The sequence below is a fragment of the Schistocerca cancellata genome, chromosome 7 (assembly GCF_023864275.1).
Source record: "Schistocerca cancellata isolate TAMUIC-IGC-003103 chromosome 7, iqSchCanc2.1, whole genome shotgun sequence".
In the NCBI taxonomy this organism is placed as follows: Eukaryota; Metazoa; Arthropoda; class Insecta; order Orthoptera; family Acrididae; genus Schistocerca; species Schistocerca cancellata.
Genome location: NC_064632.1, coordinates 278,013,711 through 278,033,379, shown reverse-complemented (window position 1 = coordinate 278,033,379; position 19,669 = coordinate 278,013,711). Strand labels below are relative to the sequence as shown.

Here is a 19,669-nt window from a genome sequence, read left to right as displayed (position 1 = left end):
AATACTAAACTTTGACCAACTGAAAGAGATTCAGTGTTGATCTAAATTAGCATGGACACATTTGGAAAAACCACTAATCAGCTTTTGACACAATCTCACTTCAACTGCAGACATTAATCACATATCTTACATACACAGTATTTTTTACTGAAAGTTTTACACTGTATAAAGGAGGAAGAAAAAAGTGGAAAAAGTCCACAAACATTCTCAAGAAACATCTCTGCAGGTGAAAAATATCAAAATAGCCAAGACATCCATAAAGTAAATTAAAATAAACTATATAATTAAATAGAAAGTGACTTTCCAGGCAATATGGTTTCAAAACACATTGTCATAACTATCTTTGCAATCAATAGCATAGAGGACAAACAGCTCAGCAGCTGACAACACATAACCACCAGGGCTTGTACATCAAATGGTGCTGCCAATTTCCCTTTGGACACAAACTAGGCGACTGTGGCGTCAATATCAAATTGGCAGAGCATGGTAAACACATACATATTACAGATTGCAGGCCATGAATCTTGGCAGCTTCTTGTGTAGATTACGTTTTAAAGCCATCATTATTCAACACTGGGGAAACTATTGATGTAGAGCATCAAAGGAGCACAGGGAAATTCCCATTACAAACTTTTACTGGTAGGACTTGTAGAGGAGAGTGAGTACATAATACTTTGAACACGAACCAATGTCTAGAAACATACTGTTTCCATTCTACAATGGTTTCAGTTCAGACGTTTAACTCGTCCACTTCTGCTTGAGGAACTGGATTTGGCATGACGCAGTACAATTATTACGTAATAATTTGAAAGGAAACATAACGACACATCCATTAATAACTTAAACACATTTGTTTAAAATAGTGCCAATGCATTCAATATCAGGTGACCATCTGACATCGCACACCATCCTATCTACCCTGTCACATATGAGAACAGGCAACACAGAGACTTTTCTACGTCCTTCAGCAAACGTGGACACGTTACACATCTGAATTGAAACTGTTGTAGAATGGAAATGCTACGTTTCCAGACATGGGTTCCCATTCAAAATATTATGTACTCACTCCCTTTTACAAGTCCTGGAAATTTGCAATGGGAATGTCTGAACATCCCGTACATCTGCATTGTCTGCTTAAGTGCTGCCGTCATCAATCCAAAGGACGGTTCGAGTGCAACAGTGATTTACTAAAACAGTCCTTTTGCAGGTGGTATAACATTGTGTTCCTTATAACTTTGAAGAGACATAACAATCTAGACATGATCTATAGTTTTATGTGGACTCCAAACAACAGCGTGATCCCGTATTTTTCATATTAACAAACATCACTAGAGAAATCTTAAGTGATAAATGAAACAACGGGGAAAGATTCAAGGACTAACTTGTAATTGAGCCCTGGGCCTTTGGATACACAGTCCAGCACACAACCTCTGACCTAGTGAGACATACTTTTGTTTCATTATTGGTCAATAAATATGACTTTTCTGACTAAAACGTCCATACTGTGTGTGTTCATCAACGCGTATGTAGATTTTAAATGCCTTTGTACATTGGTACCTAAATTTTCGCTCTTGTGATCACTGATTTGTCGAGAATTAACACAAATTGTGGTGTAATTACTGCTGTTCAAGACTAGCAAGCATTTCAGTAAGAAACATTGATCCATTACTGGCTGCTATCAAACTTCATATACAGGGTGAAAAATATTTAAACCGACAAACTCTGGGATGTTGTAGGGGACATCAAAACAAATATTTTTTCCATAATGTCATTTTTTCCTATGAGGAATATTTACACTGGTAGAGGAAGATTTCTCTGGTGCCAAATTAATTAAACCAACAAACACTTTTCCATTTCTTTTTATGACCAAGAGACAACACATTAACACAACCCAATTTCAATGACAGTAGATTTTCAAAAATTCCTCCATTGACACGTAAACAAAGGTTACACCGTCGGATCATGTTCTGTCTGACACTGGCAAAAACCCCAGGAGTATCCTGAATTGTTCCTGCTGCTGCTACTATCCGGGCAACCAGATCCTCTTCTGATGCAACAGGAGTTGCGTAAACAAGGACGCCCATCTCTCACCATTCAAAAAAGTCCAGAGGGGACATATCTGGGGATCGAGCAGGCCGTGGTACAGGACCACCTCTGCCAATCCACGTTTCTGGGAACCGTCGGTCCAGGAATAGACGCACCCGACGACTCAAATGTGCCGACAGCCCGTCACCTTGAATCGACATGTGTTGTCTTGTAGGGAGCGGGATGTCTCCCAGCAATTCTGGCTATGCTCTGGCGAGAAAATTGTAATAGTGCCTACCATTTAATGGCCTAGGTAGCAGATACGGCCCAATTAAACAGTCCCCAACAACACTGACCCACACATTAACGAAGAACCGCACTTGATGAGCGCTAGTAACTGTGGCATGTGGGTTATCCTCACTCCAAACATGCGAATTGTGCATGTTGAAGACTCCATCACGCCCGAACGTTGCTTCATTGGTAAACAACACAGAGGATGGAAATGTAGGCTGCATTTCACACTGTTCTAGGTACCACTGCGAAAACTGTGCTCTGGGTGGATAATCAACTGATTCCAGGTTGTGGACACGCTGTACGTGAAATGGAAGTAAGAATTGCTCTCGAAGGACTGTTCTTACATTGGTCTGATTCGTCCCCATGTTACGTGCAATTGCACAAGTGCTGATTGAGGGATCCCCCTCCACATGATGCAAGACAGCTTCCTCAAATTGCAGCGTTCTTACCATGCGACAGCGTCCCTGTCCAGGTAACCTGCTAAATGACCCGGTCTCACGCAGACGTTGGTACTCAGCAGCAAAGGTCGTATGATGCGGGATACGGCGATTAGGGTATTGTTGTTAATAAACCCGCTGTGCAGCTCGTCCTTTGTGGTGCGCTATGTAGTACGCACCAACCATATCAGTGTACTCCTTCCAGGTGTATCTCTCCATTAGTAAACAGAGACAATGCACTACTACAGTGGTGGACAGCAGCTGCCTATACAAGTAAAGAGCATAATACACCGTGTAACAACTGAAGATGGTAATATGGCCTCTAGCAACTGAAGAGTGTAATACCGCCTCTACCGGTTTAAATAATCCTCATAGGAAAAAATGACATTAGGGAAAAATATTTGTTTTGATGTCGCTTACAACCTCCCAGAGTTTGTCGGTTTAAATACTTTTCACCCTGTACACCTACTGTTTACTGCAAATAGTTCATATTTCCCTATCTTACTCTACCACTAAGTGTCCGTGAAGCGCCTTTAAATTTTTCACATTAATTACAAATTATCTCCAAGAATTCTTACAGGAGATGTGCTCATACTTGCATCATTGGTACTCTCCTTTGCCTAGACTTTAAGACTGAAAAAATTATTTCAAACTTCAGCAGAGTGGGAATGTTACGAATAATTTATTATTCACTTCTTTTTGGCTTTTGTTTGTGCAAAATGAAATCCAAATTTTTTGTAAAGTGACAGATGCAATATAACTTCAGTTGTTCAACAAAAATATCCCAGTTGAACCTGATCTTAGGTCAAAGCAATATAACCTTAGATTAATGTTCATTCAGTGTAGATATCTGAGTTCAATTTGATAAGAGTTCATTTTTTGTGCTAATCTACCATCAACTGGTTTATGCAATCAGCCCTCAGATACATTTATATCTAATTTTAGTATAATCCAAAAACAGAATAAGTCCAAAGAAGTTCAGACACAAGTACTGAACAGATAGTGAGCTCAAAATCATTATGCAGTTAACAGTACCTGACATTACAATTATTTATTTACAGTGTCATGGGTTCTTTTCTCCCTCATCCTAGCATTTCACAATGTTAGCCCTGTCTTCTGCCTCAGATGTGGGAACACTATATTGCCCATTCCAAGTGGATGCCAATGACCTACATCTGTTTGTTACCAAATGGTTCAAATGGCTCTGAGCACTATGGGACTTAACATCTGTCATCAGTCCCCTAGAACTTAGAACTACTTAAAACCTACCTAACCTATGGACATCACACACATCCATGCCCGTGGCAGGATTCAAACCTGCGGCCGTAGCGGTTGTGCGGTTCCAGACTGAAGCGCCTAGAACCGCTCAGCCACACCGGCTGACTGGTTGTTATCAATACTTAGGTCAAATGAAGTTGTAACTGCAGTCAAATGGTGTTAGAATGAGGACATGTCTGGTTCAGTGAAGGTAAAATTTCCTTTTGTGTGTGTGTTGGAACATATATGAAATCTCATTACCACATTGTCACCATGGCATGACAAGGTACGAAAATGCCCATTGCTCAATGCATTACCATAGCTTGAAAAATCTCTTTTCTTCACTCAGCACACCAGTAAGCTCTCATCACATCTAAAGTCAATCCTAGCTGACACTGAGGGTTCTTCAACAACATCTACACTCCAAAAGCCACTTTATGGCATGTGGCAGAGTGTTGGGTTGAAGATAAATTGTTCAGGTAAGTCCTGATTGCATTTTGTTTATTTATGTTGATAGTATCAAACCGAAGATTATGACTTTTAGACACTAAAAATTCCCTGTGGTGTTGTTCAACACCTAACAGCTCTTAACAAAATATGGTTCTTAAGTGACTATGAAATAAAGTGAATTCTCATAGAAAGTTCAGAGAAAGTATACAACTACATTTCTTATTTTAACTGATGCTACTGTGACTTCTTGATGAAATACTGTATACTGTATTAACTAAACAAAACACTTTTTAGCCTTGTTTCACAAACTTTATTATTACAGTATGACATAAGTTTCAGGTTATACGCTCAGTTATGTACTAGGAAATTCACTTGTAACCCAGAACATAGAGGTTGTACAGCAATAATAAAATTTGTGAAACAAGGCTAAAAATTTGTTTCATCTCATTAACATAACACATTTCTTATACTAACATCATAATGTCACACTATTCTGGACATTTAAGTTTGTATTTAATCTGTTCAAAAGCAGATACTCTAAATTACTTTCTGCTAATGACAAAAGTGATGCAGATGACTCTACTCACATACCTATTCAGAAACAAACTCACATGTGTAAACTCAGGTTATATTACTATCATTAGATTTCTCTCCTTGCTAAATATAATAAGTCAGACAATGGGAAGTCCAGGTTGGAATATCAACAATTACGGAAAGGAGAGATTGTTACTCACCATAAAGATGACTTGAGTTGCAGCCAGACACCATGAAAAGACTGTTACACATTTAGCTTTTAGCCAAAGCCTTCATTAGTAATACACACGTGCATTTACACAAGCAAGCACACCTCACACATATGACTGCTATCTCTGGTTGCTCAGGCCAGATAAAATGAAATGCATCAAATGGGAGCAACAACTGTAGTGGAGCAGGGAAGGGTGAGGGACAGCAGAGCAGGGGTGTAGGAAGAGGAAACAATGATGCTGGGCAGAGCTTTCAAAGGCTAGAGGTGGCAGAGAAGGCTACCCGGTACCGTGTAAGAAGGCTTTGGGGAAGGGAGAGAAGTGAAAAAAGAAGAACAGAAGAGAGAGGAGCAGGGAAAGGGAAGAGAGCAGTGCACATTGGGGATGAGGGGATATGAGTTTGGAGGAGGTGATGGGACAGTGGGCTATTGACAGGAGGGTGTGGGGACTGTTTGTTACCATAAATTGAGGCTGGGATGATTTCGGGATCGGTGAATGTATTGTTATTGTAAATCCCAATTTCGCAGTTCAGAAAAGCTGGTGACAAAGAAGAGAATCCAGATGACCTGGGTTGTGAAGCAGTTGTTGAAATCTAGCATGTTACGTTCAGCTGCAAGTTGTGCCACAGCATGATCTACTTTGCTCTTCACCACAGATTGGCAGTAGACACTCATCCTGGTGAATTGCTGGTTGGTAGTCATACTAATATAAAAAGCTAAGCAATGACTGCATCAGGTCTAGTACTCCACCAGGTTGCTTTCACAGGTGGCCCAGCCTCTGATGGGGTAGGATAAGCCTGTGACAGGACTGGAACACCCCATTGCACAACATGCAGCTGAACCCAACATGATTGATTTCAATGCTACTCCTCTCCTTTCCATTCCCTTTTTGTCCTTCACTTCCTCCCCAGAGCCTCACAACACTGCACCATGTACCCTCATCTGCCACCTCTAGCCCCCACATGGTCCGCCAGGCAGCACTGTCTCCCCTTCTCCCACCCATACACTGCTATCCCTCTCGCTTCTCAGCTCCACTACAGATTGTTGTTCTCATTTGACACACTTCATTTTAGTCTCAGTCTGGCCTGAGCAGCTAGAGATAGTGGCCATGTGTGTGTGAGGTGTTCTTGCTTGTATGAATGTGTGTGTGCTTTCTTTTCTGGTGAAGGCTTTCACCGAAAGCTTAATGCGCAACCGTCTTCCCATTGTGCCTGCCTGCAACTGAACGAGTCATCCCTTCCATAATAGTAAATATAGTAAGTTTTAGACAGAAATGTGGCAGTGAATCATCATAAACAGCTCTCAAGTTTCCAGATGGGAGGCAATGTTGAAAAACTGTCCCCATCTGATGAGGGTTGTACTCATCTACTCGCAAAGTGTAGAGACATTGCAGAATACTCCTCGATTTATATGTGAGGGGTGGCCAAACCATACCTCAAGGTGCAGGTGGCAGCATAAAGGGTACATTGCAGGATTAGTGTTTAGCTGGAGAATACTTTGAATGAACTCTACTTCAGATACAAATTTTAGGCATTCCAACAATGGCATGCCATCTGGACACAGCAAAATTAACAATCTGCAGTGTTGGATGCTGAACTGTTTGAAAACCTTTGTTTATAGCCAGGCAGGGCATTGTCCACCACAGACCATGATCATTTTGTGACAGTCTTGGCTGACTATCTCACACTGTGTCTTAATAGCGAACTTTTTCTACACCTTCATAGGTAATGGACTCTACTCAGTGGAAACTCCTATACAGGAAACAGTGTACGTATTATCCACAGTGAGCCTTTTGCTTTTACAGGGTAGTCAACCCTTCCTGCAGCTTTAGTTGTTTTGTTTAAAAGAGGGGGGAAGGGACCAAACTACAAGGTCTTCAGTCCCTTGTTCCAAAGGAAACTATGCCGCCAAGGGTGAGAATACGACAATGATACAACATAAAACAGAATGAAAGGAAAAACCACAACGACTGAAGGGCAACAAACACTTAATGGAAAAAAGGGGATAAGAAAACCACAAGATGTAAGAAACAGGTACAAGAGGTTAAAACAAGAAAGCAGGTTACCATGGCTGGCTAAACATGAGGATAAAAAGGAAAAGCCAGCCACTCTGAAACACATTAAAACCCCCTTCCTGAAAGCAATAGAGAGAAGGACACACAGGGACAAAGTACATGTGCTAAAACTTGGAGCAAATGATAAAAGTCACCCTCACAAATAAAACGTAAAACTAAAGCTGCTGTTGAGGCATTGTCGCCCAACACCGAAGGCAGGGTGCCGGGAAAGTTAAAAGTCCACCGCAGAGCGGCGGAAAGTGGGCAGTCCAGCAAGAGAAAGACGATCATTATTTGTGAGCCACAGCGACACCCAGTTGGGTCCTCGCAACGGAGAAGGTAACCATGTGTCAGCCACGTATGGCCAATGTGGAGCCGACAGAGAACCAAAGTCCATGCAAGAGGCGCGCATGGAGGTCTTCCAAACATTTGTAGTTTCCTTAATGACACGCAGCTTGTTGTGCATACTGAGGTTATGCCATTCCGTATCCCAAAGCTGCAAAACCTTGAGGCGTAATACTGAACACAGGTCAGTTTCAGAGAAGGTGATCTCCATAAGCAGTTTCTGCGTAGCCTGTTTGGCCAGCTTGTCGGTAAGTTCATTGCCTGGGATTCCGACCTGACCTGGGGTCCAGACAAACACCACTGAACGACTGGACCGTTCCAGGGCACAGATGGGCTCCTTATGGTTGCGACCACAGGATGACGAGTGTAGTACTGGTCGATAGCTTGTAGGCTGCTCAAGGAGTCAGTACACAGGAGAAATGACTCGCCTGGGCATGAGCAGATGTGGTAAAGAGCATGAGATATGGCCGCCAGCTATGCAGTGAAAACACTGCAGCCATCTGGCAAGGAGTGCTGTTCTATATGTCCCCTATGAACATAGGTAAAGCCAACGTGACGATCAGCCATTGAGACATCGGTGTAAATCACTTCATGGCCCCGGTACATGTTGAGAATCGAGAGGGAGTGACAGCAGAGTCGCTGCGTTAACTGAGTCCTTAGTGCCATATGAAAGGTCCAGGTGAAACTGCAGCCTAGGTGTACCCCATGGAGGTGTTCGTAAATGAACCTTAAGTATAGGTGGTAAAGGCAAGGACCCCAGTTCGGAGAGAAGGGATCGCACACGAACTGCAATTGTAAGCCCCGACCTGAGCCGCCGATGCGGGAAATGAACCGCCATGGGTGGGAAAAGGAGACGGTAATTTGGACACCCAGGAGAACTATGAACATCTGCAACGTAACTGGAGAGCAATTGCGCACACCTAACCTGCAATGGAGGGACTCCAGCCTCCACCACGATGCTGGTCACTGGACTTGTCCTAAAAGCTCCTGTCGCTAGACGAAAGCCACAGTGGTGTACTGGGTCGAGTAAATGCAATGCTGAGGGTACCGCCGAACCATAAACCAGACTCCCACAGTCAAGGCAGGATTGAACAAGGGCTCTGTAGAGCTGCAGCAGTGTAGAGCGATCTGCACCCCAGTTGGTGTTGCTCGGGCAGCGGAGGACATTGAGGAGCTGCCAGCACTTTTGCTTAAGCTCACAGAAGTGAGGAAGCCAAGTCAATCGGGCATCAAAAACTAGTCCTAAGAATCGATATGTCTCCACTACAGTGAGTGGATTGTCATTAAGGTAAACTTCTGGTTCTGGATGAAAGGTACGACGCCACAAAAAGTGCATAACACATGACTCTGCGGACGAAAACTGGAAACCGTGGGCTAGAGCCCATGACTGCACCTTGTGGATGGCTCCCTGGAGGCACCACTCAGCAACACAAGTACTGGTGGAGCAGTATGAAATGCAGAAGTCATCGAGACTCTTAATATGGGGCCCTGCGGGACCTCATTCCCCTGGATATGGGGCGAACTATGGGAGGCACCAACTTCAACACAGAAAGTACGGAGCGACAGGAAATTTTGGATAAAAATCGGGAGTGGGCCTCAGAGACCCCACTCATATAATGTGGCAAGGCTATAATGTTGGCAACCAGGGTTTGGCGTCTGGGAAAGGCTGTTCGGATGGCAGGTTCGAGTGACACAAGATTATCACTGGTAGAGTGACCCTGGCGAAAGCCGCCCTGACATGGAGCCAGCAGGCCATGTGATTCCAGGACCAAACCCAGCCGCCAACACACCATGCATTCCAGCAACTTACAAAGAACATTGGTGAGGCTGATGGGCCAATAGCTATCCACATCAAGCAGGTTTCAACTGGTTTTAAGCACTGGAATGATGGTGTTCTCCCGCCATTGCGATGGAAAGATGGCATCGCACCAGACCCAGTTGAAGATGACGAGGAGATATCGCTTGCAGTCAGATGAGAGATATTTAATCATCTGACCATGGATCCAATCTGGTCCAGGAGCCGTGTCTGGGCAATGTGCAAGGGCACTGAGGAGCTACCACTCTGTAAATGGGGCATTATAGGATTCACTGTGGCGTGTAGTGAACAAGAGGACTTTCCCTATCATAGTGCTCAGCAATCACGTTTGCGTTGGTAGACAACATGCAATTGATGTTAATGCCAGGGACACCTGTTGGGTCTGGTATCCAAAAAGACGTCTTATCTTCGTCCAGACTTGGGAAGGTCACATATGGCATCCAATGGTTGAGACGTATCTCTCACAACACTCCTGCTTCCGTCTTTTGATAAGCTGGCAAATGCGGTCATGGAGCCGCTTAGGGGCTATGAGATGGTCCAGGGAAGGGCGTCACTGCTGTAGAGCTCGCCGACGCTCCTTAATTGCCTCAGCGACTTTCAGTGACCACCAAGAGATCGCCTTTCACCAGGGGCACGCTAAATATGGAGGAATCACATTTTCCACCACATTAACAATTGTTGTAGCCACCTGCTCAACCATCACATCAATGTTACCATGTAGGGGAGAGTCAATGATGACCACAGAGGTGAAAGTTTCCCAGTCTGCCTTGTTTAAAGCCCATCTGGGCAAACGTCCATGGGCCTGATGCTGGGGCAGTGACAAGAAGATGGGGAAGTGGTCAGTACCATACTGGTTGTCGTGTGCTCTCCAGTGGATAGAAGGGAGAAGTCCTGGGCTGCAAGTGAATAAATCAATGGCCGAGTAACTACCATGAGCCACAGAGAAATGTGTGGCGGACCCAGGATTTAAGAGGCAGAGGTCGAACTGAGACAGTGAAGTTTCGACATCTCTGCCTCAGCCAGTAAGCACGGTGCTACCCCACAAGGGTTTATGGGCGTTAAAATCTCCCAAAAGTAGGGACGGGTCAGGGAGTTGATCAATCAATGCAGCTAATACATTCAGAGGTACTGCACCACCTGTAGGATGATATACATTGCAGACAGTTATTTCCTGTGTCATTCTTATTCTGACAGCCACAGATTCAAGAGGGGGTTTGAAGGGGCACAGTTGCACTACAGACTGAGTTTAGGAGACAGACACAAACTCCACCTGACACTTGATTATAGTTGCTACGGTTCCTGTAATATCCCTTCTCACTGCTCCTTAGGTTTCTCTGGCTGGGAGGGCTTCACTGATTCAGTCTCCAGGACTGAGGAGGACCGTGAAGCCTTACGACCAGCTGCTTTTGGGCACTTCAGCCACTGACGAGCGTCATCTTTCCCACTAGCAAAAACCTGGGAAGGGAGTGACCCAAGGGATCCCTTCCTCGTGAGAGGAGCCGAGGAAGACTTACGCTTCTCTGGCTCGGAAGTGGTGACTTGTGTCCCCCCTGATGGTTTGGGGGGAGGGGGGGCCAGTGCTCCCGAGGTGGGTGGTACAGGAACAACAGGAGGGGAATTGCCCCCCACCATCAAGGGGACAGGTGTAGCCTTCTGGCTCTGAGAGCCGACTGGAATTCAAGGAACAGATGGGGCTACAACTGTTCTCGTCACGGCAGGTACAAGGAGATCACAGCCACAGGAAGTAGGCACACATATTTTCTCTTAGCCTCAGTGTAGGTCAGTCGGCCCAGGGTCTTGTATTCCATGATTTTCCTCTCTTTCTGTAAATTCCTGCCATCTGGCAAGCAAGGTGAATGATGCTCTCCGCAGTTGACACAGATGGGAGGTGGGGCACATGGAGTTTTGGGATGTGATGGACGTCCACAATCTTGACATGCCATGCTGGAAGTGCAGCAGGAAGACATATGGCTGAACTTTCAACACTAAAAGCACCGCATTGGGGGAGGGATATAGGGCTTTACATCACACTGGTAGACCATCACCTTGACCTTCTCGGATAACGCGTCACCCTCGAAGGCCTAGATGAAGGCACCGGTGGCCACCTGATTATCTCTCGGACCTTGATGGGCACACCGCACAAAACGAACACCTCGCGCGCAGCTTGTTGTCAGACTGCAAAATAAGGTTCCTGACGAATATAATACCCAATATTTAAGCTCTTATGTGGCATGATTGTAACATAAACATCCCCCAACTTGTCAGAAGTGAGTAAAGCCTGTGACTGGGCAGAGGATGCTGTTTTTATCAAGACTGACGCAGATCTCATTTTGGACAAGCCCTCCACCTCCCCAAACTTGTCCTCTAAATGCTCAACAAAAAACTGAGGCTTCATTGTCATGAAATATTCCCTATCAACTCTCACACATACAAGGTACCGGGGCGAATAAGCTTCACTGCCATCCTTAGCCTGGCGTTCCTCCCATGGTGATGCTAGGGAGGGGAATGATTTAGGGTCATACTTTCTCGCGTTTTACTGAGACTTGGAATGCTTAGAGACTGCTGGTGTGTGATCACCAGCAAGTGATAATGTGGTACTCTTCATCGCGCGTCATCCGTCCTGATGCCACCCTCTCCGACCAGGGGCCCTTCCCACATGCGCCACCCAGCCGCAGCAAAGGCCATTGCCGGGAGTCCCAATACCCCAGGGTGACGTTCATCTACTCCTTGGCATACGTGGGGAGTTAATGGCGCAGGCATCAGCAGAGCGATCCCTATGTGGTCAGGGGACTACAGCCAACAGGGTGCATGGCGGCCCTACCACAATGGACTGGCTACCGTGCTGGATATCAGATGCAACCAAGCAAACAGGTCCATTATCATCATCAGTGCAGGAAACAATACTGCACAGTGGATGGAGGAAAATGCACCCAGGAGTGTGACCTCACCCAACAACTGGAGAATGAGTGGAAGTTCAAATCTATGACGACGAAGGATGTGATAAGTCTCAGCGCATGATGCACACGATGCACCATGTAAGACGCCTTTCCCCAATATGCTTGCTCTTCGGGAAACTTTCGAAAAATGGAGGACAAACATGACAGGGATCATGTGAGACTCCTTTTAGTTGCCTCTTATGACGGGTGGGAATACCTCGGCCTATTCTAACCTCTGGACCTGTAGGGGGGCCTGCAGCTTTGAACAGTGACTTCGTTGTCTGGATCAGATCAGCAGAACAATTAATTGTGGTATGCAGTCACTGTAATGCAGCTTTTAAAGAAACAGAGACTATTGCATAATAGGCATAAAACAAAGCAGTGGACTATAGATAGAGAGATGCTGAATGAAACTTATTTAACAGTCAAGAGAGCCTTCAATGACTTCCACAGCAGAATAGTCTCAAATGATCTTTCACTAAATCCAAAGAAACTATGGTCATATGTAAAGGCTGTTAGTGGCAACAAAGTTATTGTCCAGCCACTCGCGGATGAAACAGGAACAGCAAACAAGGGTAGCAAAGCAAAAGATGAAATGCTTAATTCAATTTTTGAATGTTTCCTTGCGAAGGAAACTCCAGGAGAGCTGTCCCAGTTTATCCCCTGTAGCATTAAAAAGATGAGTGAAACAAATTATTAGTGTCAGTGGCTGTGGGAAACAGCTGACATCATTGAAACAGAACAAAGCTCCAGGGGCAGGAAATATCAGATTCTATACTGAATTTGAAGTTGAGTTAGCCCCTCATTTAACTAAAGTCCATCTTAGATTCCTGGAGCCAAAACTGTCCCAAGTAGTTGGAAGAAAACATAGGTCACAACCGTGTACAGAAAGGGTAGAAGTGATCCACAAAACTACTGTCCAGTATATCTGAAACAAATTCTTTGTAGGATCTTGGAATATACTCTCAGTTCAAACGTAATGAGGTATCTTGAACAGAATGACCTCCTCGATGCTGATCAGCATAGATTCCAAAAACATGGATCATGTGAAACCCAACTTGCGTCTTTTCTCATATGACATACTGAAAGCTTTGGATCCAGGCAGTCAGGTAAATGAAGTATTTCTTGACTTCAAAAAGCATTTAACTCAGCACCATATCTATGCCTATACTCAAAAGTATGATCACACAGGATATCAACTGAAATTCGTGATTGGATTAAATGTCTTTTGGAGGAAGGACACAAAGTTATTTTGGATGAAGAGTGCCAGATGTAGAAGTAGCTTCAGTTGTGTCGCAGGGAAGTGTGTTAGGACTCTTATTGTTCATTTAGTATATTAGTGACCTCAAAGGTGCTATTAATAGTAACCAGCCTTTTGTAGATGATGCTGTTATCTAAAATGTATGACTATCTGAGAGAAGCTATGTAAATATCCAGTCAGATCTTATAGGATTTCAAAGTGGTGCAGAGATTGGCAAATTGCTCTAAAAGTTCAGAAATGTAAAAATTTGCAGTTCACAAAACAAACAAAAAAATGTAGTATCCTATGACTATAATATAAATGAGTCACTGTTGGAATTGGCCAACTCATACAAATACCTGAGATAGACCACTGTAGGGATACGAAATGGAATGATCACATAGGTTCAGTCGTGGGTAAAGCAGGTGGTAGACTTCAGTTTATTGGTAGAATACTGGGGAAGTGCTATCAGTTTATAAAAGAGATTGTTTAAAAACCACTCATGTGACCAAATAGGACTAACAGGGGATATTGCATGTATACAGAGAAGGGCAGCATGAATGGTCACAGGTTTGTTTGACCCATGGGAGAGCATCACAGAGATGATGAAAGAACTGGAGAGATACGATTATTCTCCATTGCCTGCATTAACGTATTATGTTAAATGTGAACTAAGAAACGGGTCATATGAAAGTGGCAGACTCGAAGTTAGATGTACGCTATTGCAAGAAAGCCTACTTACAAAATTTCAAGTCCCATTTTTAAATGACGACTCCAGGAATTTTCTACAATCCCCTTATTTACTGCTCCCTAGGAATCGTGAGACAACATTAGATTAATTTCATCAAGGATGAACACATTTAAACAATCATTCTTATCATGCTCCATACATGGATGGAACAGGGAAAAAACTTAAATTACTGATACAATAGAATGCATCGTTCGCCATACTCTTCACACTGGTTTGTGCAGCACACATGTAGAAGTAAATAAAATGTTGCAGAATATAGATGTAGATGTAAATAGAATAAGACTAATCTGTAGTGCAGCCAAAGATCTATCCTAAGTTGGAAGGTGATAGTTTGGTGAAAGTTGGTGAAGCCAACATGGCAAGAAGCTAGTTTTCAGAATGAAAATTGTGGTGACAGACCGATGTTTAGCACTGGCCGAGGCCAGGTTAGTTTGAAAGATGTTACTTTGGTTGTCTGATGGTAAAGCCAACTAACATGATGTAGTGACAAAAACACTGCCTACACCAAGCGAACAGTTCAAGTACTGGTTTTGGTTGTACATCATGGGCCACAAAATTATCTGTATTTTTATGATGAATATGTTGCTAATTTTTTAAATACATGATACGTTCATTGTTTGTATTTACATTGGGTTTTTGTACAATGAATTTCAATTTATTCCTATGAAAAACTGTCTGCTGCTCCTTCAATTGGTGCTTACAATCAGTTGTTAACACAACCCGTTACATTCCCAATGCACCTCATGGCAAGTGCTGGTATCACTTCTTTGTAAAATATGTAGATAATGACCCGACCCTCTTCAAGGCTCTTACTCTAAGTATGATACAGTGGCGAGACACAAGGAAGCTTTTTCTATTTCGAAGCTTAAACCAAATGCATTCTGTTAATTACAAGCTCACATGTTACATACATTCAGCTTTGGAGGATAATCAACTATGGAAAGCTCTTAAGAAAGGAGGTGTGTGTGTGTGTGTTTTTTTTTTTTTTTTCCCACTGAGTGAGCACTTGTGGTAAAACAGGATGATCAGACATCATTAGCATACAGGAAGTTCAAACTGGAAGTGACAATATGTCACGTTCACCAAACCATAAGATTTAAGGGACAGACTTAATGGCACAGTGGAGAATAGCTCTTTTAAATAAATGAAAGGCAGCATTATGGCCACAACAACATAAATTTCAATAACTTCCACAAATTTGCTGCTATGTTTAATGGATGTTTGTAACCACACATTTGTGGGAGCAACTTCTTTCCAGTGAAGAGAACAACATCTATCACATAAGTACACTCAGACTGCAACTTCAAAGCCTGTCTTCAAATTATCAGTGCTCAGAAAATGGTATCAGACATTGTTACTTTAGTGTAAAGCTGATACTTTAATGTAAAGCAAAATTATTAGAATTCATTGATATCCAGTGTTTTCAAGTTTCGTGTGTGAATCAAATAGTCGTGAAATATAAGTTGATTACAATTTAATCTTCGTCCAAAAATGACGTTCATGATAAGACTGCGTCATCTTAAGAAAGAAACATCATGTTTCTTACTTAGCTGCCCCATGTTGTTTGTTTGCTCCATGACATTTGCAGCAAAATACGATCAAGCATATATTCCCAATGAGAAAAATGTCAAAGTCAGTAAATAGACACACACTACAAACAATGTACCATGCACTAATCCATTCGCACCTCTCATGTGACATCCTGTGCTGAGGAAATGCTGCAAATGTGCATACACAAAGGGTACTAAGATTATAAAAGAGAGTCATATGATGCACTTATCTACTTAAAAACTAAATGCACTGTGTTGCTAAATGGAGAATATCACGAATCTAATACAAGAAGAAAAAATGACCGTCATATAGAAAGAAGTAGCCTAAAATTAATAGATGTAGAACCTGTAAATGCTGAACGCATACTGTACAACAGTTTACCGCAATGTATGAATATGATAGAAAATAATGTCTCTTAATAAGAAAATTATAAAGACATCTGAGCAACATTTGCCCTCACAATGCTATGGAACATCTTGAAATAAACAATTAAATAGTGTGTCAAAATACACTGCAAAGGAAAACTGCAACAACTGTAAAATGGTGCATAGAATCACTTCAGGTATGTTAGATGTACAAAATAATATTTCATGTCAAACGCCAATGCTGATGTCCTCTGCTTTTACTGTTTTTCTTGGCAGTGCTGAATGAATACCAAGGACTTACAGAAAAATGAACTATATTATGATTGGTGCCTTTTATAATATACTTTTAATGACTTTTTGTGAAAATTCTACAAAATGTGTGTGTATTTACTGTATTTTTGCAACTAACAAATACACGTAACAGTCAGACTACAAATGCAATCGTACATAAATTGATATATATATCACTGTATTTTTGCTACATACATGTAAGCTTTATGTAAACATCACCTGTCGAATATCATTATAAGAAATGATCCACAGACAAAGATTCAATTAAAAGAAATTTAAGTTTCATTTGATTGTCATTTCTCATCAATGCTTCAGTCAATGGAAAAAAATGCCAGGAAAGGCATTAATCATCCACTGTACAGTGATACCTCTGTAGAATTAACATTAGAAACCATAGAATAGACTTGTTGGCAACTGTTTCTTGCACCCAGCTGCCTTGTTTCAATTCCCCCCCCCCCCCCCCCTCACGTTTCCCCACCATTACTCTATGAAAGCCTGCCAGTTGGTCACTGATGAAACGTGAGAGTAAGTCAGCTCACACTAGCAGATTGATGAACGCGCCTGCTCTAAATGAAAGTGGTGGCCTCTTTTCTCAGTCCATAGAACAGTCTCAGAAGCTATTATACTTTAGCATGAAATCATTAAAAAAAAAAGTCATAAATAAAATAATCAGTGAGTCTGTATTTAAGAAAAGCCCATTAAATGTTAGAAATACCAGTGATAAATTTCTACAATAACAATAAAACAGCATAAAATAACTTCAACAAACCTGGCGAAGCTTAGCCATTGCATCTGCTGATATAAAGTCTCCCTTGTGAAAATGTCTGACAAAGCACATAACCTGATACTGACTTTGGCCACGTTCTTCTTCACCCAATACAAGTGCCTTCAGTACTTGTACATCCTGTTGAACAAGCATGTACTCTCAATTTTGTTTTTATTATTGGGCACTATTACATGAAAATTTTGAGAAACATGGAATTTATGACAACTAATAATTATTTTCATTTAGTTTTCACATGAAGAGCACCAGACTCACATTCCTGAAGTCAACAAGCTGTGTCACGAGTGTTCCATCAGAGCGCTGGAATTCTAATATTACTATGTCTTCTGATACATTTGCTGAAATTGTTTCTTGCAAAACGTCGCCACCCTAAAAAAGAAATAATTAGGAGTTTTAAAGGCTTTTTACAACTGAAAGATAAATGAGAAACTTAAGTGGACATTATGTGCTAGGCTGCTACAAATCCGAATCTTCACAAAATGTGCTTCTCACTTGCTAACACTGTTTTAAGCACGATACAAATGTTTACACGAAACCTTAACTGTAGAGACAGACTGATCTGTAGCATAGCCTGAGATCTGGTTAGGTCAAAAGATGACAGTTTGTGAGATGGAGAGTATCGAACACCTCAGTTAATCCATCAGATACCCATGCTTTGCTTTGTGTGTCTGACAGCTACAATAATACACATGTACTTGTTAAAATCCAGTAATCCAAAATAAAGCTATAGGTCCAATAGTAAATAGTTACAAATAAGTGAAAATTTTTTTAAAAACTCTTATACAAGGATTGTAAGATTTTTGGTCAATTTTCTGTAACAGTCAAACAGAAGGCAAGAATACGAATGCAGTTCAGTTGACACAGTAAACTTAGATTATTAGTATTCGCAAATAGAAATTCATCCGTTTCAGAGGATTTTCTGGCATTTACAAATCCCAGAAATCTTTCTGTGCACACTGTAACGATGGGACATACCTAAGTGTGTCATCCACGTGCACTTTTAATTAACAGATTAGACTGCATGTACTCTTATATGTACGAGGCAGTCCACCCAATAAACTCTGGGAAGCCAGCCTGTAACTATTGTATACAAAAATATTTTACTTAAACCACCTCATGATCAAATTCTTGTAGGGCGAAAAGTTTACGAGATATTACATCTCTGCCAAAAAAATTAGTTATTTTGAATGCGTTTTCAATTCGGCTGTTCTCAATCTACACACACAGAGCAGACAACAATCTTGACATTTACTTAGGCGTTATGTCGAGGAGAAAAATCTGACCGGTAACGATACCAAACAAAACTTAACATAAATCTAACAAGTTGTTTCATCACATAAACCTACCTTGTTTCATCTGACATTTTTTCCATAGCGACATATTTTAACTTTACTATTTTGGTGCATATTTTTAGACAACTCACCTGATTTTTTACATTAATAAGCAACTGGGTATCCCCAACGACAATTATATTGAAAAGATACAGCACACCTAGACCATAGGCACAACTAGCACCAAACTTAGTTATCATTCTTTCTACCAAGCTCATAACATTAACAACACTTCGTTGGTCACATTCTTGACATCTCCCACAACACTTTTCGATGTGCTGTGCTGTAACAATACAGATACTACACATGAAGTTGTGTGATGCATAAATTCTCTGATAGCAAGTACATTAATATCTTTGATCCGTGACTAGTTGCAGTTGGTCACTTGTAAATAAACAAGTGTGTGGGTGTGTTTGCCTGAAGTAGTGTCAATGCAAGCCTTATATTTTTGAAGAGGAAGGCATTTGTGCCATATGTTTGACAGTCTATCACCGTGGACGTTCTTGTTGACTATCGTGAAATGTTCCCAACAAAGCAACGGGGGGAAGATGTACATATGCCTGTTTGCTATTCCCCAATGCTCTATTATTTTCCCTTCATATCGTGTATTGTGGCATTGTTATGTACGTGACTTATCGTTTTACCAGTAGCTAATAACGCTATATTGCTATTTTCGACGTTCTCCTTTCTACTATTTTCTGCGAAATAGTGTCTGTACGTGTGACATTCAACTCCCTCTTCTACTTTTTTTAAGAGGTACCACCAGTGTGACGTCATGTTTAAAGTCATTACATAAATATTAATGTAATGGTTCAAATGGCTCGGAGCACTATGGGACTTAACATCTGAGGTCATCAGTCAATATTGATGTAATACAGTTTACGACCTGTAATGTAGTGCATCATTATAGGTCAATGCACAAATGGGTAAGAGTTGTATAGACTTACGCCCCCTCGCAATTTTACGTTTTTCGTAGCTGATGGAAGATATGACACGTATCA

At 41.9% G+C, this 19,669-nt stretch overlaps 1 protein-coding gene across 1 annotated transcript in view; it reads right to left on the bottom strand.

The window, feature by feature from the left end:
- Positions 1–18,979, bottom strand: part of LOC126092199 (out at first protein) — an 81,860-nt gene extending 62,881 nt beyond the window's left edge. The window contains exons 1-3 of the mRNA XM_049907688.1: positions 18,761–18,979; positions 17,593–17,706; positions 17,323–17,457 (exon numbers count right to left, since the gene is read on the bottom strand). Coding sequence (XP_049763645.1) covers positions 17,323–17,457; positions 17,593–17,706; positions 18,761–18,976 — 465 coding nt within the window. The 5' untranslated portion in view covers positions 18,977–18,979. The remainder of the gene's footprint in view (positions 1–17,322; positions 17,458–17,592; positions 17,707–18,760) is intronic.
- Positions 18,980–19,669: the final 690 nt, after the last annotated feature.